Source organism: Molothrus ater, chromosome 2 (genome assembly GCF_012460135.2).
Source record: "Molothrus ater isolate BHLD 08-10-18 breed brown headed cowbird chromosome 2, BPBGC_Mater_1.1, whole genome shotgun sequence".
NCBI lineage: Eukaryota > Metazoa > Chordata > Aves > Passeriformes > Icteridae > Molothrus > Molothrus ater.
In genome coordinates, this window is record NC_050479.2 from 28,899,675 (window position 1) to 28,923,476 (window position 23,802).

At 40.1% G+C, this 23,802-nt stretch overlaps 1 protein-coding gene across 1 annotated transcript in view; it reads right to left on the reverse strand.

Moving 5' to 3' along the window:
• Positions 1-11,242, reverse strand: part of MRPS9 (mitochondrial ribosomal protein S9) — a 34,170-nt gene extending 22,928 nt beyond the window's left edge. The window contains 3 exon segments of the mRNA XM_036391512.1: positions 4,121-4,246; positions 4,248-4,301; positions 11,150-11,242. Of these exon segments, the coding sequence (XP_036247405.1) occupies positions 4,121-4,246; positions 4,248-4,301; positions 11,150-11,239 (270 nt within the window). The 5' untranslated portion in view covers positions 11,240-11,242.
• Between the last annotated feature and the right edge of the window lie 12,560 nt (positions 11,243-23,802).

Sequence of the window (23,802 nt, forward strand, 5' to 3'; positions counted from 1 at the left end):
GAAATATTTCTTTTTTATTTAACGGTATAGAAAAGGTTAAGAACAAAACAAACCACAACACTCCCCTGCCCTCAAAAAAAAGTGACACAACAAAGTTTATATTGCAAAACACACCTCTCTTCTAACAACTAGCTACTAAAATTTATTGAAACCACCCCCACCACTGTTCATCTACAGCTAAATTCTAGCTTGAACAGAAAGAAGTTTCAAATCCAAAGTGACATACCATTTTAACTCTATCACTTGAAAAAAACAAACAAGCAAAACAATCCACAGTGATATGAAAAACCCCACCTTTTTTTAATATTACATTATTTTTATACTATGTAATCACTTTCAAAATGAAAATTAATATCTTGTCATGAGCTTGCAGAGAAAAAAAAAAAACAAAAAATCTGCTGAAACAATCTTTATTTCTATCTTCATTTCATTTTTTCAAAATATGGAACAGTATTAGAAAGAGTAAAAAAAAATACAGCAGTCATCAGCTCAGATTGATGCAGAAGTAAAAAAAACACTGATGCAGAGTTTGCTTCCACTGGGAAAAAAAAATTAAAAATATTTGAAAAAAGCATTCTAGCTTCAACTATTTAAATAAATCCAAACCCCATTATTTATTGTAAGGACAATGCTGGACAAGACACTCTTCCTGCAAACAACAGGCCGTTCAGAAACACATTTTGTTCTGAACAACATTTCTGACATTTCACATTTGCCAATATTCACTCATTTCTAATACTCCGTGATGCTAAAATTTGAACACTATTTAGAAATGAGATGTGCCAAGTCACCTTTAAAAGCAACTGGATACAAGCAATTTTTCATGAAAGAAGCCTTATTTTTTTAAAAGAAACCTGATGAGGAATTAACTCTTTCAACATTTAACATTTTCACAGTTAACGATCTTACTGGTATTTTTCCAACAGTATAAATGCTAGTAGAGGAAAACATATATTTTATGTTCAAATTATTCCATCTGCTTGACAACAATCTATTAGGTCATAAGACAGAAAACAAGCAAAAATGAACGCAGATCTTTAGCTTTTGAGTTTTACTAACTCTTACAGGGAAAGAGTATTCCTTTATGATGAGCTGGTATCTGAGAGAGCATTTAGTGACTGCATAAAAATGAATAATAAAAATACTGGCATACAAATAGGTCATGAAGCTTAAGACACTCTTCTTGTATTAATCTTACTTAGATTCCTGGGCTTTAAAGTGTAATATCACAGAACTGACAGTGGAAAACGGCTGTGAGCTGTTTACTACAACTGTAAGTTAGAAGTTAAATCACAAAATAAAAGGATTACAGACTCAAATGGGGAAAAGCACTAGGTCAGGACTGCAATCTCTATTAATTAGGTATCCCAGCTGGGCAGTGGGTATGCAGCTGTTAACTTGATCAATGACTTACCTAAATGTCATCTCTACTGATTCGCTTATAAATTACCAGCAAGTGAGACTAATGTACAGGTGCTAATTTATTTAAACTGTTCTCTGCAGTTCTACATAGCTTTATAAACTGCATCTGGCACCTAATGTTAGCTGTCAGTTGTACTTAGACATGCCTGTCCTAACGACTCTGTTCATTAGAAATGAGCACAAATTATGAAATATTGTGAAAAATGATACATCAAATGGAATGGGCAAAGCAAATCAATTAGAAGAACTTCATAGCACATATTCACACATAGGAGAATAAAACATCCTAGCTTCAGAGTGAGGTCTATAATACCAATTAAAAAGCAATTGGTAGACTTGTGCAGAGTTATATATCAATTTGCTGGATTTTTTTTCTCCTCCAGAAATACTGTTGTAATGCACAGCTTAACTTTTCATTCCTAAATAAAAGTATCAGTAAGAGGCAATTTTGCTTCCACAACATCCGAGGATTAGCAAGTAAGTCAACTTATTTTCCTTTTTTAAAACTTCACAAGGTTTAGCTTTTATTAAACTCTACCTAAAACTCCAGTGAAGGACAGAATCCCAGGATGTCTACTTTTGAAATACACTGCAAAGACTGATTAACAGCAGAAGACATGGAGGTATATAAGTACTCATCAGAAAGAATTACTGCTGTTCAAAATGTAAAGCTTGGTAATTCTCCTGCCAGTGCTTAAGGAGCTTTTATATTTTTATAACAGAAATTTAATTATGCATAGCAGACACTATTACACACTCTAATTACTTCCCAACACCTGATGGAATATGAAGAAATCAAACCACAGATACTTGGTATCACCAAACAAAACTACTCTTTTGGCCCCACTTCTCCATCATTTCAGAAGCAGTCTGCAAAGCAGTCCCATACTTGTCACCTGCACTGCATTTGTAAAAGCTAATTTCCAGAATGAATCTGCTTTTACTAATGGTGGAGCTTAGTTAATGTTGTGCAGATGATCACAGTGCTGTGGCTTTATAAAGAAGAAAGCACTAGATAAATACGGTCATTTTGCATTTCTTGCTTTCTAGAAGCCTTCCCCCTAGACCCTGTCAAGGAAGGAAGGAAGCCAGACTACAGATTCATGCATTCTCCTACCATTAACCTTTCAGGCAAACTGAGCTATCAGCATCATCATTGTACTGTATTAACATGGGAGGTATTCTGACATAGTAAATTGGTGCATGTTTGGTTTATAAGAAAGTAACTCAAAAAAATAAATGTCATTAAAGGTAAGAAAAAAACACCTGAAAAATATATGGAAAGGAAATTTTATGGTTTGCAAAGAAATAAAATAGCCAATGTAAAGAAACAGCCTGGTATTACTGCTGACCTCAATGAATACTTTTACTGTTGACCTTACCCCTTACACCTAGACTGGCAGGGTCTCTGCACTGGCACTTGTTTGTAGAAGGGCAGAGAGATTTCTACGTCCCTACACAGACACAGTATCAGTGCATAGCTTTGCACTCACAAAGCTTGATTTCCAATGGATTTGTGACCTGAACTCAAGCTGCCTTTATGGATTTTCTGATACCTGATAAAACTCAAGTCTCATTTCAGTCTTTTTCTCAACAGGCCATTACTCTGGATGGCTTTACATTGCTTCCTATTTTTAGAACTTAGTTTTGAAGCCTGTCAAACATGTCTGAAACGAGCCTGTATCACAACCTACATATTATTTCTTGCCATAAGCACACTGCCAAGACCTTTCAAATGGACACAGCCACGCAGACAGAATTTTGCCACTGAGAGAGGCAACAAACAAATCTTCTCTCCCTGAAAAAACTGAACCATGGACACCTCTTGCTTTGCACTTACACATCACTACCTCTATCCTAAGGGCCCTGCTGGCCCACTGGGCTGCCTTGGCTACAGCAGTAGAGTTGCTGCTGTGCAAAGAAAACTTCAGCCACGAGACTTCACCTAAGAGCGAATGTCACTAAATGACATTTCTCCTTCCTACCTCTGATGTATGATAAAATAAGACAGATATGACAGAAGTGAAGGCCAGGTGAGACATAAAAACCAAAAGAAAAAAGAAAAAAAATGAAACATCCATGCAACAAAACATTTTTCTGAGTGAAACGGAGCTTATCTCTACATGAGCCTAAATGACAGAGAGAAAGAGGAGGCCATCATCTGCCAGTCATGAGAAGGAATGACAATAAAACAGTATGTTTGTAGATACTGATATGAGCTTAAATTCACTTCTATATTAAAATCCTCAAGCTAAACCAGTGCATTGGTTATAAAATATCCTATAAAATTTAATATATGTTACCAACAACCACTGTATCATGCAAGAAAACCCTAAATATACACAGCAGGTCAAATTGTGAGTAAACGTCTTGAAATGCTACATAAACCTTTACAGTGCCTCTTATAACCTGAGATCAAGGGGATTATCCATTAGCACTTTCCAAAAGAACCTACTGTGCTTTAACAAGATATGGTATACAGCTCTATACAGGGATGTGTGACCTCACATGGTAGCAGAAGTAGAATGTCTATTCACAGTCACAGTTGCAATGTTTGCAATGTATAGCAGCATTCCTGCTTATTCTGACAGTTTGATTAAAATTCACAGAGAGCTGAGGGGCTCATGCTGAAGTAAAGTGCTTTCAATATCTGAAACTCTACAGTAAATTACTTCTCCAACAGAGCAACTGTACTTACATCAATATCCTCTTGGGTAAAAGTTTCTGGATCTTCTCCCATCATGTTGGCTAAATGTCTCTTTCCTAGGTTGAACTCTTCAATCTGTTTTTTAATAAATGCCTCTGTGTACTTTTCAGGTCCTGAGGGCTCCTACATTTCTCTTCTGCACTGCTGTAGTGGTACAGATCAGCCTTAATGTCTAACAGGAAAAAAAAAAAAAGTGAGAGATTTATTTTACATTTCTGGCATAGTGAGCACTAAATAAAATGAATGCATAAATACTATAGCAAGTTATTCATACCTATTACAAGATTCAGCACATCACAGGAATAAGTTAGGAAAAGCATTATTACTCATTAAACCATTTTCTTCCAATAGTTTAACGTCCATGAACACATAAACACATTCTAAAACCTTCACATTTTCCACATTACCATTAATTTAGAAGATTTTTTTGATGGAAAGAAACATAGTATATCCTAAGTCAGGAACATCCAGCAAAAGCAAAGAACAGCACTGATCAACAGATCCCATCACAAAAGAAAACAAAAACTACCAGCAAATAATCAGGTTTTGCCTTCACCTAAAGGCAGCCCACAACAAAGTATGATAAGAATATGTGAGGCAGCTGCCTAGTGGCTTTTCAGAAGCCACTGATCAAATACTGATAAAAGCTCTGGAAAAGCCAAGGCATGCTCCTTCCTTGTTTGTGGTGCCAGAATGGTTCTTAAGCTACTTCACTGTCTCAAATAGACCTAATAGAACACTAGTAGGGCAGTCCAGCAGCCAATACTACCGAGCACTGTACCAGCTCAAGTCATAACCCAAAGGGCAGTTACCTTCTCAAGCACACAGGTTTGGTCGCACTTCTATCAAGACAATCAGCTGTTAAGATGACTAATTTCATTGATGCTCTCTGCCAGACAAACAGGAGCTTCACTGACAGAGCTGTAATGTCTCAATTCTGGCCTAGAGTCAATATTATGCACTATTTTGGCTCTTCAACATTAGTATTAAAGTTCTCTGCAGCTTAACTATTCTACAAACTGAATGAGAACTGATTATTTGTGTGGTCTTCTGTGGGTGGGAGGAGGGAGGGAATCACAAGAAAGAACGCAATGTGAGACAGAAAAGCAAAGACAGAAAAAGAATCGCTTCTGGTTCAGAAAAATGCCAAGTTTTGTTCATCACACAGTACCCTGAAAGACTTCACCCCCATCCCTCCAACATGCCACGGCTAGGCTTTGTGAGGAGACAGTGCAGCCTCACAAGGCAGAGAGCACCCATGGCACAGTTCAGCCCTGCCAGCATTCTTTGCTCCACTCCCTTTACTCTCCCTGTGCCAGCTCTGGCACAGGACTCCTCTGCAAGCCAGCTCAGCTGCCTACATGGGGCAGAACACTAACTTCTGCTTCATCCCGACAAGCAGGCAATTCTCAGCCAAGCTGGTAAGTCTGAGCAGTTCAGAGCTCACTTTTCAGAGAACTGCCAAAGCTGCAACAAGGAGGTGGCTGAAACACTGAACTGGGAGAAAGAAAGCAGAGGGGGAGTCCTTTCTTTACCTTAATTTCCTTCAGCAAATTATTAAATTGCCCCTGATGCTCTGGGAGCTGCAGCCTCAATCTACCTTTAGCAAAACATTAAAAACCAAACACATGCAGCAATGTGAAGTAGTTAGGGTTCTGATTACAAGGAACAGAACAAAGGTAGTATTCAGAAATATTCAATGTTCTCTAAGTCATGAGAATTGTCTCCTTCAGAGCACAATTTAGACATGATGAGAATTTTGATGGAATTCACCCTTCTGAGCTCAGCTAATATAAATAAAACACTTGCTACCCTCCTGTAACTAACACAAATACAACAGTAATCTCAAAACCCAGTTATAACCACAATATAAACACAGTCTCATCAAAACAAGATTATATAATGTATTTGCAAGGCAAACGGAAAAGCAGATCAAATTTCTATCTTCTGTTAGCAACGTCAGTTAGCTTACAAGAACTTCTCCTGTGACAAGAAGCTTTTGATGTTCTCCATTACATGGTCATTTCCTACATTAAGAGGAAATGAAACACAGCTTTTCTTTCTACTTTCACGGAGCCCAGTCGGTATTTGGGACAGCTGGCAGTCCAGGATGGACTGATCCAACTCACCTAATTTGCTGCACATATGTAAAGCAGTTCATGACAATTTACCCATCCATGCCTGTGTCAGTGTTCCATATACAAAACGTAACAACTCACCTTGAAATTTCAATTTGAAATGAAGACTACAACATGCTGCCTTTAACCTGTATATAGCCCATGCCTGGGCTGCAAGATAAGTCCCATGAATTCAATCAGGTTTGATACAGAAGGTAAAGTAATCTTTGAATAAGATCACACAAGTCAGAAAGGACTGACCCTCTATTCTTTCACCTGACAAAGATTTGCCCCTCAGGATATGAAACTCAGGAAAGTAACATATACCTCTACTAGGAAAGATTTTAAAACAGGTCTAGGGTAGAATTTGGAGCTGAAGAGCCTGTTGCTGCTTCATTTTCTCCACAGCTTACATATATTGCATGTAGCACTAATCCTGGTTTGTCTCTTCCTTTTTCTTTTCTCTTTAATACTCATGTTTCCTGCGAGGAAGCATTGACATAATGAAAAGAATGAACGGATAATGAAATAATGACAGAATGAAAAGAAACATAATCAAAATTTTAAATGTACACATTTTCCACAGGCAAGGCTCTGGTGATTTCCTTATAAAGCAGTGAGGAAAGCAAAGGTATCTCCACATATTCCCTATCCTTCTCTCCTAGTCATTCCTCAGGAAAGAATTCAATTCATCTTCTAACTTGTCTTAATAGTAACTAATTATTTGTAATTCTTGTTAATGAACATATGATTCCTTATTACTTGGCCCAAAATAGCTTTCTCTCTGGTATGCTTTAAACAGAATACTTTAAAAAAAGATTGCTTTCATCTTATTCCTGTCAATTTCTATTGTAATTTTCTCATTTTTGTCGTTCTTCCCTCAAGCTATTCATATTCTTCCCTGGTTTCAATTCGTCACTAATCAAAAGTCCCTGGACACACAAACTGTTCATAATTAGAAAACAGCCTCTTATGTAAATTAATATCTATTGTATTGGATACCTCTTCTGGGATAAGAGCACTATTTCATGGGTGGCACAGGCAGAAACTGCAAAGCACAGCTAAATGCTTCTGGCATTTCAGTCAAACAAGAAAGCATGCTCCTCTACTTTGTAGAAGAAACCACAGAGGTTTGCATTCACTTCTCACACATTTCACAAAGCATTACTGAAGACAGTAGCCTCACCATTTTAAAAATAATGCTTATTAACAACGGTCATGATATAATATGCTCTTCCACCAGAACATGGGAGAAGGGAAAGCCTTTACTTCTGGACACAACTTATTGTGATTAACCCTTCCTTCCCAACTCCTTTCTGAGCAACCTAGAATTAAAACTGTTTGGCAAATCCTGATTTTACAGGAGACCATAAACTTAGAGAAAATCAGCCTATGTTAAATTTGCCTTTGAAAAAAAAATAGCATTTTCAGAGAACTTCAACTTCTCTGGCCTATTTTCTTCCAAGAAAAGAAGTAACTAGGACTGTCTGTTTACTCATCCAGTTCATTTTGCTTCACTGGACTTACACAGATATAAACCAAACCAACAAACAGAGAAATCAAGTTTCCTGTACTTGTGGAATGGGAAGAAAGGTGGACTGGAGTCAAGAGATTTAAATTCAATCCCAAAGGTTGTTCATTTTACAACAAGACACAGGTACAGAGACAGAAGATGACACCAAATGACATGGCACATAGACTGTTGCACCATTTCCATGATTCTTCCATGCTCTAAACTGCAGACTTCAACCACCTCCTTTTCAAAAACCATGCAGTGCACAAACAAATTTGTACCAAGAAGTTATCTCTGGAGTAGGACTTCATTAAGAGATGTGGAACTGGAGCTGTATAACCACATCAGTATGCAGGACAAAAGCTGCCCAGTGTCCAATACTCCATCTACAGGCACAGCTGTTGCTACTGAACCCAGTAGACATGCAAGACAGTCCTCTGTTAACTTGTTGCAAAAGAAAAAACATTTTTTACAGAGCAATTATACAAAATATAAATGCTCAGAGCCATCCCAATTTCTAAATAATTGCTTTTTCCTCAATAAGTGAGTTTTGGATTTCTAGAGCACTGTTTCGCAAAAATGTGTTTTAATTGATTTATTTAAAACAACATTGGTATAATCTTATATTTTAGTTAGCCTACAAACTAATTATGTGAACCAGTATCAGATTGATGTCTCAGAAGCATTATGCAAAATACACTGGAAAGCATCACAAGATGTCAGCAAATACGCATAAGTGATTTGCTGGGTTTTTTTATACCTGATTTCACAAAGTATTTTATCAGAAGAAGCTTTTTTTTCAAAATTAAGTCCCTTGGCAGGTAACCACAGAACTGCATCTCACCTGCTCAGAAAAGCTCAGAATGCTTTCTGTGCATGTTTAACCAAATCTACATATTGAGTTTTGCTGTACAGTGGGCAAGTAAAAAATAGCTCTAAATGCATCAATGCATGGCAAAACTCAGATGTGTATATCAGGGAACAGAATTCAGATCTAAGTTGGTTTTAGGCTCAAATTTTCAGATACTAAGAGGCTTTCCAGTTGTATCCTAGTTAACAACTGCAAAAAAGGCTTCTCTTACATTTCAAGGTTGTAGTTCTGAAAGTCTGTCACCAAGGCACCATAATCTCTGTCTGATATCGGTACATTTAACATCTACAGTGATTTAGATAAAGTACTCAACCCAATCAAATTAAATAGGAACTCTGAACTCTTCTGCTGAGAATAGCTATTCAATCACATCAGAGTGAATGATAGATAGTAACTAAGTTAGATCCTTTTTTCTTTATTAATAGCACTACATCTCTGCCATTTGCTTATTGGAAGAATAGGAGACTACACCTGTTGCACAGTCAGTGCTAAGGGAACTGGAATTACAAAGTTCCTCTTCCATTTTGCTTCTCAATGCAAGAAACTTTAAAGTTAAGAAATTAAATATTTTCACCCACTAAGACAGACAAGAAGTAATGAACGAAACAACTGCAAGGTATTTTTAGGACAAGCATCATAAAAAAATTCCAAATAGTCAGGACAGGTAAGTGTTTAACGTAAGAAATCATTATAGCAGGTCAGAACATGGATACATCAACTTCTACCCTGTTGTCAAACACAGCCTGTATGAGAGGCACAAGGACAGGACAAACAGGTAGTGATAATTTTCCCAGGGCACTTGCCCTGGTTTCCAGCAATCTGTAGTTCAGGCATGCCACTATCTTCTTTTTTAATGGTGCTCAGTGAAATGGTCTTCCAAGTTTCTCAACTTGCTTTCTGGATTCACATAAATGCTTGCCATCCTGAACATTCTCACCAAACAGTTCCACAAGTTAACTACACCTAATAGACAGAAGAGTCTCTAAAGTTTCTGGGCTCTTTCTCCCATTAGTTGTCCTCATATCCTTTGGTTCACAGACAGCTAGACAATTTGTGTATAGCCACAGGCTTAGGTACTGATCCCCTCTCTGGGGGTGAGAGGAATAAATAAATGATCCCTCAAGGCCCCTTGCAGTCCTGCCTTCCTCTGTGACTCCTCCTTTGAGAACATTCTTCCATTTACAATACAAATCTTAAAACTTAAGGATGTGCCTCGCCAGGAAAACCGAGTTACTGTCATAATCATACTTTTGACACAAGGCAACCAAAGCAACACAAACTATTCCAACTGGAAATGAAATCAAGTACTAGAATACTTTCAGCTTTATAATTTGTCATTCCTTGCACACCTTAAGAGCATGTATTCCTGTTGCTGCATAAAGAACTACCTACATGGGCACTAGGTCTTTATCCCTAATGAGTCAAGTTAATCTAGATGTAACCAATATAAATAGCTCAAATTGCTCCTTCTGGTGTTACATTTCATTTTCTTACTGTGTCTTCTGTTACCCCATGGCTTGGTTTAGTTCAGTCACCAACAGTTCTTCAGCCCATATTATACTAAATTACTTTGTAACTTGAAAGCATTACCAGCAGGCCTTTTTATCCACTTGCTGCTCACTGATTAAACATATATACAGGTGTATCAAATACCACTGCACAAACAACACTGACAGCAGCTAAGCTTTTTAATTAAATGGCAATCAGCTGAACATCCCTACCCCTCAAAACAAAATGAGTCTGTTAGATCATAAGTTACCTTACTTGTGGAGCACATTTCTCTCTCCACTGCAGGTATTCAGAGACTTGGTCCTTGTGCAACCTGCTCTAGTGGGACATGCCCCTGCCCATGGCAGGGGGGTCGGAACTAGGTGGTCTTTAAGATCCTTTCCAACCCTAATCTTTCTCTAATTCTGTGCCTCATGATCTATTCACCTGCTGACCAAACACAATTGACAGAATCCAGCATTGTCAGGGTTGGAACAGCCCTCTGGGATTATCCAGCCCAACCCTCCTGCCAAGGCAAGGTCACCTGGAGCAGGTAACACAGGAATGCTTCCAGGTGGCTTTGGAAGGTCCCAGGGAGGGAGACTCCAGTCCCTGCTAACATCAATGTAAAGAAGTTCTTCACGTTGAGGTGGAACTTCTTGTGTTTTAATTTATCGTTCAAAATTATCAACCTAAAAACTGTCATCTTTTGCGCTGGCTTTGCTCTATATACCGCTCTGTTAATTCTAGGCTTAACCAAGCTTCTTCTGCTCCACATCAAGGGAAGCAAACACAGCTCACGGAACAGACAACCTGAACCCGGCGCCAGCCCTCGACACTCCCCACCCACGTAGAGCTGCCTCAGCCCCGCCGGCCCAGGAGCAGGGGCAGGGGCAGGGGCACAGCGGGGCCTCCCAGGCAATTCGCCCCGTGAGGCCGTTCCCGGCGGGGCCGTTCCCGGCGGGGCCGTTCCCGGCGGGGCCGTTCCCGGCGGGGCCGTTCCCGGCCCTCACCGCCCGCCCGGCTCTCACCTGCGCGCGCGGCCCCGCGCCCCAGCGGCGGCACAGCCACAGCACGCGCCCCACGGCCGCCGCCATGACCGCGGCGCTCCGCCCTCCCATGGACGGCCGGGGGCGGGGCCGGGGGCGGGGCCGGGCCGCGCCTGCGCGCTGCAGCACCGGCTGAGCGTATGGCCGCAGTTCGGAGCTAGCGGCACTTCGGGTTCAGCGGCCCTTCGGCGTTCCTGAAATCCAGCCCCGTCGGCAGAGAGCAGGGCTTATACCCGGAGTGACATTCACAGTGGCCACCAGCTCAGCAGGAACCCCCGGCGCGGCCTCCTCTCTCGGAGGGACAGCGCTGAAAGCAGGACTCCTGTTTGAGTACGCAGCGCTGGGACTTGCCCCAGTGTCTGGGCAACCGCACTGCTCTGGAGATTTGTAACAAAAACCAGATTTCACCTTCGCACTGAACTGGTCTGTTTGGGTTTTTCTCATGGGGAAAAAAAATGAATGAATCGCAGGATCAAGTAAGTTGGAAAAGACCTCTGAGGTCATCGGGTCCAACCAGCAACCAAGCAGTCACCGCCGTGCCAGCTGGCCCGTGGCACTCAGTGCCGCGTCCGGCCCTTCCTTAAACACCTCCAGGAACGGCGACCCCCACACCACCGCGGACTGCCCATTCCAATGTCTAATCACCTTTTCTGGGAAGAAGTTCTTCCTAATGTCCAACCTAAACCTCCCCTAGTGGTTTAAGCTTATGTCCTCTTGTCCTGCCGCGGGTTGCCTGAGAGAAGAGGCTGATCCCCAGCTGGCTGCAGCCTCCTTTCAGGCGCTTGTAGAGAGTGAGAGGGTCCCCCTGAGCAGCCTCTCCTCCAGGACAAACAGCCCCAGCCCCTTCAGGTGCCTCTCATAGGATTTGTGCCCCAGACTTTTCACCAGCTGAGTTGCCATTCTCTGGATGACATATTTTAGAGACACAGAGGTCATCTCTTGCTGAGGGGGAGGCTGCTGTCAATCCTGTCATCTCCCAAGGTGATGACAGTGTCTCTGGATACTGAACCTGGAGCCTGAGAATGTTCCTGGTTTCTCTGAGTAACATAGGATATACCCTTATAGGTGATTGGATTTTGTCAGTAGTTTTTTCTACCATGGGAGAAGTGGAAATGAATTAAAAACTGAATTTAAGAAGCTTTTCTTTAGGACTTACAGGGACCTTCTTTTTAAGAGGAGTAACTATTTTAGGGGAAATTCTGGAAATGAATCTCTGCTTTTCCAGGTTTATTTTTCTGTCAAGTTTTTAAGGGTAGCCCTTGCTTCTCCCATGCAGATGAAAGTATGATTTCCTCTCTGGGTTATAAAAGAGGTTGTAAGAAAACTGGCCATGGGCAAAGAAAGTCATCCATGCAGGGAGGTCAAGGAGGAACTGCCTGGAAAGGTGCATTCATTCTTGCAGTTGCCAGCTGTGAAAGTGAAAACACCAGCAGTTTTACTGACACGGATACGTGCAAATGATTGCCATGAACACTGCACTGAAGGAGAGCAGTGAAGTGTCTCTCCTGTGCACACCTGGCCAAGCGCTGGGAACTGCAGTCACGCTCTCAGTCACAGGGTGTGTTGGGATGTCATTTAGCTGCTAGCTGTTTCTCAGAAGAGAAAAAGGGGGTTGGTTCAGGGTCACAGTCCCACTGACCCACCTTCTGGAGCAGCCAGCAGAGCTGAAGGGGTGGAGAATGCCAGCGATGAGTATGGCCTCTTTGCGGCCTATGGTGAATCCCATCTGCCATCTGTCGCCCCGCAGCTTGGCTTTGTTCAGCAGCAGAGGAGCTCTTCAGTCCTCACTGTGCTCAGCAATTGTTACTTCTCACCCCTGTCAGCTCTACAGAAACAAAGCGCCGCTGGAGTGAATGGGTTTTATTCCCCACATATAATTAATCACCAATTAAGCTTGAGGAGCAGGCCACCTATAAAATATCGCCCACTTATTCTTGGTAACTAGTTGATCTAAATACAGCTTCTGTAATTTCCTACATTTTTCTACTCCTAGGCTCACTGTGAAAAAATCATAAATGCGTTTGCAATCTGGAGCATGATTTTCAAAGACATCAAGTTCGTACAACCCATGATTTCAGCTGGAGGTTACAGAAGTGCTCTTGCATATTGCTGAATAGAGATTGTGGTGTATGTGAAGTCCAGCTATTAAGGGCTGTGTTGTGTTTCTCTTGGATCATTAGAGCTGTCAGCTCTTAGAAACTGATAGCTGCCCCTTCAAGGTGGAAGATTTTTGCACAAATTTCAGGTGTATTTCCCCACCATCCTGCTTCTACCAAAGAGTTTGCCTGCCCCTAGGAGACACTTGTACACTGGTCACTGAGTGACCATTTTCTAGACTGATCAGGAGTGCATGTAGCTATTACTTTGGATGTTTTGAAATGGAAATATGTTTCTGTGGTAGGCATGGCTAGCATGTTCCAAAAAGATTCCCTCTAGTGGAAAGATTCTGCTTCTGCTTGGGTGGCAGGGGTCTGGGTTTGCCAGTTCAAAATCAATTTTTAGCACAAATGAAGGTAGGATAAAAATGAGCAGAGGTTATTTACATGCTCAACCACCTGCACCCCATCCCTCTGTCAAAATTTGTTAAGACAGGGGTGGAGGGAAATGCAAGAAAACCATGTTTAATCTACTTATCCCAAGATTAACTCCAAAGGGCTTCTCTTTCTGTCTCTGTGTTTAGTTGACAGACTGTAGATGCTTACCTAATCCATGCAAACTACCCCAATGCTTCACTAAGCCCTCTGAGGAACTTTAGTCACTTGTGTGGCAGGGATGTCCTTCTTGAGCCCAGCTGGGCAATGTTCTGCTCTGGGGACCTGTTTCAATTGTGAGCCTGATTACCCATGTCCTTGTGTCACCTGCTATTCATGCTCTGCACAATCACAGAAGTGGGGACTGTTGCCTGCAGCACATTACCTGCTTTTGTTTTTAGACTTGGATAATGAGGGGTAAGTGTATCATTTGGGACTATTCAAAGCTTTGGAGTGCTGTCTTTGAGGATGGCCTGACATAAAGAAGAGGGTGCCTCTGTGTGGGGCTTGAGGTTTCTGAAGTGAAAAATCACTGAAAGCAGAATAAGGAAACCAGGCTGAGCCTGTCACATGCATGGGTCGGGCACAGTCGGAGGGGCACATCTGTAGTATATGCAAATTCTTAAGCACAAACCTAGGGCTAGCTCCAGTCCAAAGCTGCTGATTGCTTATGATGCCAACCTACATGCAGACAACCCTGAAGTGAGATTTGGGGTGTTCTTTTGTAATCAGAGTTGGGATTTGTAGATAGCATGAGATACTAGTGTGGTTAGCAGGTTACTAGTATTGGTATTTGCAGATAGCAGGTTGCTAGTATGGGTAGTGTGAAAACCAGTTGCTTGAGGAGCAGGTATCCCTGTGGCAGTGCTGGAGATGTATGGCTCTCCAGCTCACTGTCTCATAGAAGCAGTCCAAAAATTGGCAAGAATCTGTGGCAGCCTAAAGATCCATTGAGCCTGGTGGCTTCACTCTACCAGTGATAGGTGCTGACAGAATCACACAACATGTTGAGTTGGAAGGGACCCATCAGGATCATCAAGTCCAACTCCTGGTCCTCCACAGAACCATTGTCAAGAGTCACACCATGTGCCTCAGAGCATTGTCCAAATGCTTTTTGAGCTCTGTCAGGCTTAGTGCTGTGACCACTTCCCTGGGGAGCCTGTTCCTGTGCCCAGCCACCCTAAGGGGGAAGAACATTTTCCTAATAACCAACCTAACCCTCCCCTGGCACAGCTTCAGGCTGTTCCCTCCAATCTTGTCACTGGTCACCAAAGAGAATTGATCAGTACCTGCCCATCCTTGTCCCCTCACAAGGAAATTGTAGACTGTGATGAGGCATAAAGACAGGGCAGATATACAGAGAAAAAAAACAAAGCAAATGGTTGTAGAGGGTTAAAACTTTGCAGGATGCCCTAACCCAAATCCATTTCTGCAGAGATGCCTAAAATTTTATGTTTATCATAAACAGCAATAAAAGAGTAGATTTCTTTTGGAATTCTGAACTAAAGTTATTCTTCTTATAAAGTATTTTCTGTTCCCTTTCCCCTGTGCCTTTCTTCCTTAAGCTGTAAGTACTTTAGCTGAAGTTCTGGGGCACATGAACCAAAAGGGACAACAATCAACAGGGGCTGACTGGGTGACAGAATCTCAGGATGTTACAGTATCCATATGCTTAGAACATTTCTCAGAGGCTAACTAGGAGCACTTGCTGGATTGCCTTCGTGCCCAGGGAAGTTTAGGAACACCCAGGTCCAGCGTTGAACAAAAAATTGGAGTTTTTGTCTAGGGAGAGCACTGGAGAAGAGTGTCTTGACAGAAAGCTTTGTGTTTCAGCTGATCAGTATGTGTTTGAAAAAAAAAAAAAACAAAATGAATGTTAAAAATGCAGACAATTCAGCAGTATTTTAACTCTGTTCCAGTTAAGTAATTTCCAGATATTTTATGACATGTGTGTGCTTTTTGACACAGAAATTGTTTTGCATTGATCTTCCTCATCACTATTGAAAGGCTTGAGGCTGATATATCCAGAAGTCATGCTTTCTTTAATGCAAACACATAAATTCTATTTTAAAAGGCTAATAATAACAACAGCTATTTCATTGCACCTACTTTTCTTAAGATCTGGAACGAGCACACTTCATTTCATAGACTGCATATGCCAGCTACCTAAGGGTTGTCAATTATGTTACGCTATAAAAGGCACAGCACTTAGGGGGCTGTCAGTCAACTCTGTAGTGAGAGAGATTTCAAGAATCTTTATTCCAACACTATCAAATATAAAGCTAATTTACCTGACAACACCAAATACAGAGGCATCCTATTTCGTTTTATAGTGAAAGTGGTTTGGACTGAGCATAGAATTAGGAAAAGTAAATCAAGACTAGCCAGAAACCTTTACTTGTAAAGCAGTGCCCCCTGTTTTGTTCCTTATCACAACTTTCTTTCTCCATGAAAGAAGATGTTACCCAGATTTTCATTGCTCTTCGGATCACAGCCCTGCATCTGTTTTGTCTTTTCTTCATGGTCTGAAGGTTGCTGGTTGGGGTTTTTCCCCTCACAGTTTATGGGTATCATTGAGAACTGCAAGGAATTTTGGGGAACATTCTTTTCTGCAGTATGATGTTCCAGCTCTGCCATAATTTATGTGCTTGGGTAGACCCCACTGAATTTACAAACAGTTCCAAGAAAGAAAGAGAACTTATATGGATGTAATTTAGAGGCATCTGAGGATAGTTTTATCCCACATGAATGTCAGAGTCAGCCCAAAAGATATATAAATGCAGTGTCTACGCCTATTTTTAGCTGGCAAGTGCTTTTAGACTATGTAGTGTGTCTTTGTCATTTGTCTACCATACACTTTGCCTCCGTATGTTTATAACTGTTGCTATTGCTGATTCAGTATTTCAATAATAGACTCATTTGGAGCTGTTCTTTAGACTAGGGTTTGCATCAGACTTTTCTGTCTCAATATAGTTAGACTAAAGTCATTGCTGATCCTAGCAGCATCTTTTGAGTCAGAGCTGCCATTATATCCAGAAGCTGTGCCTGTGCTTCTAAATAAAAGAGGCCTAAGGTCTGGCCCAGAGACAAAGTGACCTCGATCAAGTCACATCAGCATTGACTAGGGCCACCTTACCTGTATAGCGCAGCTACTTGGAAGACCCCAAAATAGAACCAAAAATACAAATAATCCCCCTCATCTGGACATAGAGCAGTGGTAGTTTTATCCCTTCATCCCACAGAAGGAAATATATTGCTATTCCCATTACTGAACCAGTTCAGATTTATAAACCTTTCATTATTGATTCTTTTAAGGGCTAGGTACAAACATATATTCAGAATAAATAGGTGAAAAGAGTAGTTTTTCAGATTGTGTGTGCTTCTTGAGATTCATTTGTAGGCAGGGAGTAGGCATTGTAAGTCTGTCTGCCCCACCAGATAACCAGAAAATACATCTCAGAGCACGTCCTCCTGGGACAACATGAGGAATTGGCCATTCTGCAGTTTATGGATGCTGCTGGGGGTTGTGAGCTCTATCTGTATCTTTGTCAGGCTGCAAGCTCTCATTTCTTTTGAAGGTTGGCACATGTCTTCCTGTGGTCTTGCATCTTTCCTGCTGGATTAAAAATTCATGCAGGTGCATGATGGTCAATGAGCAAGCACTGTCCCAGAGAGTGCTGTGGTTCCAGACACTCAGCTGATCCTGCTGAGCAGACCAGGTTGTAGAAGCTGTGGTCACCTTGGCCACAAACTAGTCTAACAGAAAACTGCATTCACCTTCCGAGAACTGGATGGGGGCTGAACAGTTAGAAAATAGAAGTGGTCCTCTCAGTGACTCTGGAGTTCAGGAAATCCAGCACCATGCACTTTTCCATGCTTCTTGGAGATGCTCTGAAGAGAGCCAAGTGGTTATTCAGAACTAAATTTTTTCTCCCCTCAAAATGAAACTAATGACTAAAATACCATCCAATTCGGAGCTGAAAAGGAAGCTTTACCTTTACATTAATAAGCTTTGAACTAAACTCTGAAATAATGAAGTACAAGAAATTATGACCAAAATTATTTCAGGTTTTAAAACAGCTGTAGCAGCAGAAGCTTCTGAGTCATCAAGGCTTCCACAGAAAAATCTACAAAAATAAATACAATGCATCTTTACCAGAAATAATAAGGAAAGAGAATGACAAATTGGATCTGGATTAAGGAAAAAAAAACCTCAAAACCACCACAAATCACTTACTTGTTCTTACTTTCTGACCATTATATTCAAATAACAAAGAAAATAATTTGCAGTTGTCTACTGTAAAACTTGTTACCGAAACGAGCAAATCATGTGCCTGTATTGAATCTACGTCAAGACCATAAAGTGCCCAGCAAAACCACATATCTAACATATTGCAGATGTCTTTCCCAGATGTTCTGAGTATGAAACTGGTCATTTTTTGTTGCTCTCTTACTGCAGCAACAAGGCACTACCTACAGTCTGCCCTGTGGGTGCCAGTACTGAAAACCCAGTCAACATGACACCTGGAAGTTGTTCAGCTGCACAAGTAAAGATCTTAATCCACAATAATCTTGTGTGAATATGGTTGGAGAGGGAAGTAAGCATGGAAAGCTTCTTTGGTGTACCAGTGCAAGAGGTAACTCAAATGCAGAAATAGTACTCTGCTCTTGGAGAACTAAGCAGGCACCTGGAAAGTAGTTTTATTTACAGGTGTTTTCTGCCTGCCTCTGGAGAACCTGTCAGACAGTGACCACTTTGAACCAAGTTCCAACTGTGGGAAATAATCCTGAGAAGAGTAGGAAGCACTAATGAATACTTGCCCTTCTCAACCTGACCTAGAGGTAGAAAGGCAGTTCCTGTTTTGACATCTCTTGCTCTGCCATCTTTTGGCATCAAAGAAATCATTTAAGAGGGTGAATGATACAGTCTGGAGCTCACTCACGAAATAGCTCATGTAATTGAGATTATTATAAGTATCAGTAGAAACTGTCTGAATCATCACCTCCTTGCATGTGAGAATCTAATACTGCATGTCAGCCTAAATCTGAACATTTGCAGCTAGCAACTGTATTTCTCATATTCTGATAAGACTGTTTCTAAATGGGAGGTGAGACAGAAGAGAAAGTTTGCAGATTTTGAGGGGGGAAAAGAGAAGGAAACTCCAGCTTCTGTGATCATAGTCACAAGCTGACTGATTTACTTACTTATTGATGACATAAGTCATGTGTCATTTATAATGTGCTGCCACAATCCAGCCGGACATGGTTGGCTGGCAGCAAATTATCCTGAACCTTGTGGAGGTAAGTAGGCTCCAGCATATTTTAAAGATGCCAGACATTTTGTCTCTTTGGCCAAGCCTTCTCAGTCATTTATAAAGTTACATGGAAAGGTCAATCTGTACTTATAGATACAATATGATTTAACCAGATTACATTATTTCCATTTACTTAAAAATAAATAAATTTTTTAAAGCACAGCAAATGAATAAGCTTGTTAAATATCTCTTGGGAAAGGACTTCACTGTCCCCTGGGATATGACTGCTAGTTTTCCACTCTTCTGAATACATTAAAAAAAGTTAATCAGACTGGAATTTCAGTAGAATTTCTGTTGGAATATAGAGGTTCTGAGCAAATATAGTTTTTTAATGCAAGAAGCCTTCAGAAGAAGGTTTATTTCTGAGTGAAGTTGTCAGGGGAAATGTTATACTATTCAAAATAAAAACTACAGTTTCAAACATTAAAAATAAAAGGGAAGATGAATCAACTATATGTAATTCTTCATTGCATGAAATTAAATGAGTAATTATTTGGTAAAGTACAGTCGGGATAGTGCTCAGATCAAATTTTAAACACCTTATTGGAGCCTGAAAATAATTGGTGTTGCAATGAGGAACAGGCTTGAGGAAACAGAATTTGTTTTGCCTTTTTCTGTTTTAAATTTTCTGCAAATTATATGTAGTTTAATTATTTCTTTAAATTGCCTATTTATGTTTATTGAAAGAGGTTTTTGCACTCTAATAGCATATGATTGTTAAGCACCTTCTAATTATATTGAGAATGTTTGCAAACACACATTGGTCTTCAGATTTTTTCTCAGATTCCAGCAAATATTTGATGTACAAAATTAGAATGGTTTGAAATTCTTGAGAAAAATAAAATTTTTTTCTTCTTATGTTCATGCTGGAAATTAGAGGATGTTTTGCTTCTTTACTCCAATAGTAGAATAAATCTAACAAAACAAATCAATGTATATGAATTAGTCTTCTGCTTTCAAATATAGAGGACTTTCACAAATTCTCAAACCTTCTATTCAATATTGAGTTAATCTCCCAGTTAAGGTTAATTCTAGATTTAGCTGATAGAATACATAGAACAGCTTATCACAATCACTAAGTAGTGGCAGTGCTGTGACTGGTCAGGGGCATGGTATTCAGAAAAATGTAAAATTGAGGAATCCTCAGAAGTTAAGGTCAGTGAAGCAAAATAATCAGAATCTAGGCTGGAAGATTATAAGAAAATTGAATGTAAATAGCACTGCATTTTTTGAACCTGGACATATTTACAAAAATGGGAGAACTCCAATCTCTTGAAATTCATTTTAGAACTGAGCCAAGGCCAGGATTCTGCTACCCTATGTCTTTAAAGAACTTCTTACCTGGTGAACAAAGCTGTTGCCATTAATGGCACACTGTTCAGTGCCATGAACCAGAAGAAGGAATTTCAAAACCAGGTCCTAATAATTTCCATGATCAATTAATGGAATTTTTCCAGGCCAGGGCCTTCAGCTTGTGGTAGAAGATGGCAGCGCTGCCATGCTGAGGGACCATCCTCAGGAGCCCCGGAGATTGGCCTTTTCCCCTGTGTCTGATGCCTGCCTTGCCAGCAGAAAGTCATCAGGTTCTTTGTCAGGATGGCAAGCACACCAGTGATTGAGTGTTATATCTAGCTACCTTTTCTGGGTGCTGGCCAATACATAGTTGGGTTAGAACATGAAGTTATTTACATGCAGCTTGCAGCCTTTTTAAACCCCACTGAAGATGTCTGAACAAGCTGACCCAAAAGAAGAGCTCTAAAAGGGAGTGGGCAGGGAAATATGATCTTTCCACTTGAAAATTTTCTCCTTATACCAAAATATATAGTGTTTGTTTATACTAAAACAAGATCATATCCATAAATCAGAGAAAAGGATAAAAAGAGTAATTAATATTCTCTCTTCTGTACCTATTCTCTGTTTGCTTTATAATTTGTAGCAGATGGAAGCCAAATGTTTTTAAAGAATCAAAACTAATTTTATAATGAGATGCTTCATCTTTTCAAAATAACTTTTCCTTAAATGTCAGTTATCCTTTTGATTTTAATCTATAAAAACATTACTATTGGAGTATGATAATATTTTTAGTAGCTCCAAGTGAACCTACATTCTTGAGCTTTCTTCCATAATACGTGTCTGAAGATTCTTCCTTTTCACACCACTATCTCATTGTTTTACTTGTCTATGGAAAAATCTAGAAGCCTTTGTGTCACAGCAATATTCTCACTGTCTGCTAACAAGCTGTTATGGTTCTATTTGTGGTAGATTTTCTTGATTTAGAACAAAATCTGTTTTTTTAAATTTATTTTATTACATGGGCATACATAGTACATTATGAGCAATTCTAACACAAACCAATAAAGAAGTCTGTCTTTTTTCTTAGTTAAGATTTAAAGAATTTCTAAGTCAATATTTAAAGAAATGTAAGTGAAGATATGGCAAGAAAATAAACAGAACTGAGTAAAGTAGAACAGAGAAGGACGTTGACAAAATATACTTTCTCTTAAGTGACAATTCCAAATGTTCATTTAGGAGTAAAAATAAATGGATGATGATGGTGGGACAGAAGCCTATGGCAGAAAGGAAGCTACAGAATGTGTCCAAAGCATCTAAATAAACAAGACTGAGAATAAAAGCTCTTATTCTTAAATGCAAAGGAAAAAAATTCTTAAATACATACTTAGGTTGCTTTGCTGAGGATTCAAAGCATATAATATAAGAAGTACCAAATGCAGATGAATTTTTAATTATAAATGCAACTCAACATTTCACGTGGCAAGATTATCTTAAAATTTCTAACTATGATCTATCTTGATCTTTCCTCAAGTAAATATCTTGAAAAACTTCTGAAGAAACCCCAGAAGATTAAGTATATTAACAGTGTGAATTTCTGGGATAACTTATCAGGTAAGTAGGCTACTACTGCAGCGAGAGCATTCTTTCTTGGGAAGCATTTCATATATCACCATTGCTGGGAGTAGTCCTGGTATGTCAGTGCCACTGTAACAGAGGCAGCTCCTACCTCTTAAAGATAAGTGAGGAGAAAATCAGGCAAGTTGAACAAATGTCTCTGTAGAGAGGAAACTTGTTTGAGAAATGTCTATACATGTAATCTCCAAAATAAAAATTTACAAACTAGCCTGTTATGATGATTTCAGAAATTTCTCCAAGAATTTTTCTAAAAATTGAATATACAGTTTTTGAATGGTTGCTATCATGGAGGAAAGGTTTATAGCAAGTAGTTTTGAAGCAAAGAAATGTTTTTTACTTTAGCAACAGAGAAGAATGGCTAATGTTAATGTAATTCTCTGTCAAAAGTACAAAAAGTGCACAGATCTAGGAAGTAGGTGATGCTACTCTTAAGCTGTGAAGGAAGGCACATCATGTGTACTTTGCACTTCACATTTTATGATGCCAGAAGTTAAATGCATAATATAAAATTTGCAGGAGCTGAACTATACAATAATTATGATAATTGGGGACATTTCTCTCCAGGGAGTGAACTCTAATAGTTAAGGAGTGACTTGATGTTAAAATAAAAATCTCACTATGCATTGATTAATTAAATAAAAGGTATCCAGAAGGTTTATTGCATAGTAGCAAGGCACATGGTTTGTAATTTCTATGGGCCACAGTATGCATCTATTAAAAACCATATCTCTGTTTACTGGAAGTTAAGACTGCAACAGGACATACCCTTTCATCTGAAAATTACAAATATGGAAATGAGCACCTAGGTGAGAAGATGTATAACCCTTTTCATTTTTATATTGCCTATAACAGCAGCAAACTGTGGTGCTTCCACTTCCATTTCTGATAGCCATGAAAAGGTATTGATCTCCAGAGGTGTGTCAGATAGTGCCCTGGAGTACTGAGGGTGACTGAAGTGGTCCATTTCATCATCCACTCTCTCAGTGTCTCCAAACCTTTGGAGAATGCCTCACCCGTGGTCCTGATTTTGTGAAGAGGGCAAGTATGTCTTCACCTGGCAAGTGCTTAAACTGTTTGGTGTTAAGCAAAGCATCCTGGGGCCCTGTTCTGGCACTAGGGCCAGCTGTGACAGAGTGGCTTGCAACTGCACTAATAAAGTCTTACCCTTCAACAAAGGGTATCCACATCCACACCACCCGTTGGGAGTGGTGCCAGGGCTGTACTAATTCTTGAACTATGGCTGGGGAAGTCCTATATGGCAAGACCAAGGCTGTGCTTGCAACTATTGCAACTATTCGAACTATTCTAAACTATTCTAACTGTAATTTTACAGTGTAGCTGATGCACTTCCCCTAACCAAGAACTTTGCCTGACACTGTTTAACTTAGCAATATATAACCCTAGATATTGGATCAGTAAGAGAGTACCAAGAATCACATAGACATAGGCTAAGGAGTCTGATTTCTATGCCCTGGCTTTACAACATTTAGGAGAAAACCTCTACTGATTTTTAGACTCATGATGACACTGAGGTCCCTGTGCACAAGTATTGCCTGTGCTTGGAAGTATTGTACCCATGCTGCAGGCTGGGTGGGCTAGGCTTAGGAGGGGGATGACAGTATCCCTTGAAGATCTGAGGTGGTTAACCCTAAATAAGGTGACAGTTGCCCTGAGCTGTGGGGAGCTGTGTGACAGCACACACTTCCAGAGCTCAGATGAGATGAGATCCAGGTGAGATCCAAGATAATTTCTCAGTATGCAGCTACTAGACACTTTTGATCTTGGGCTCAATCCTTTTATCTGTATATGTAAGCAGAATACTATAGATTTAGGAATTAGGTAAATTAAACTGTTTCTCCTC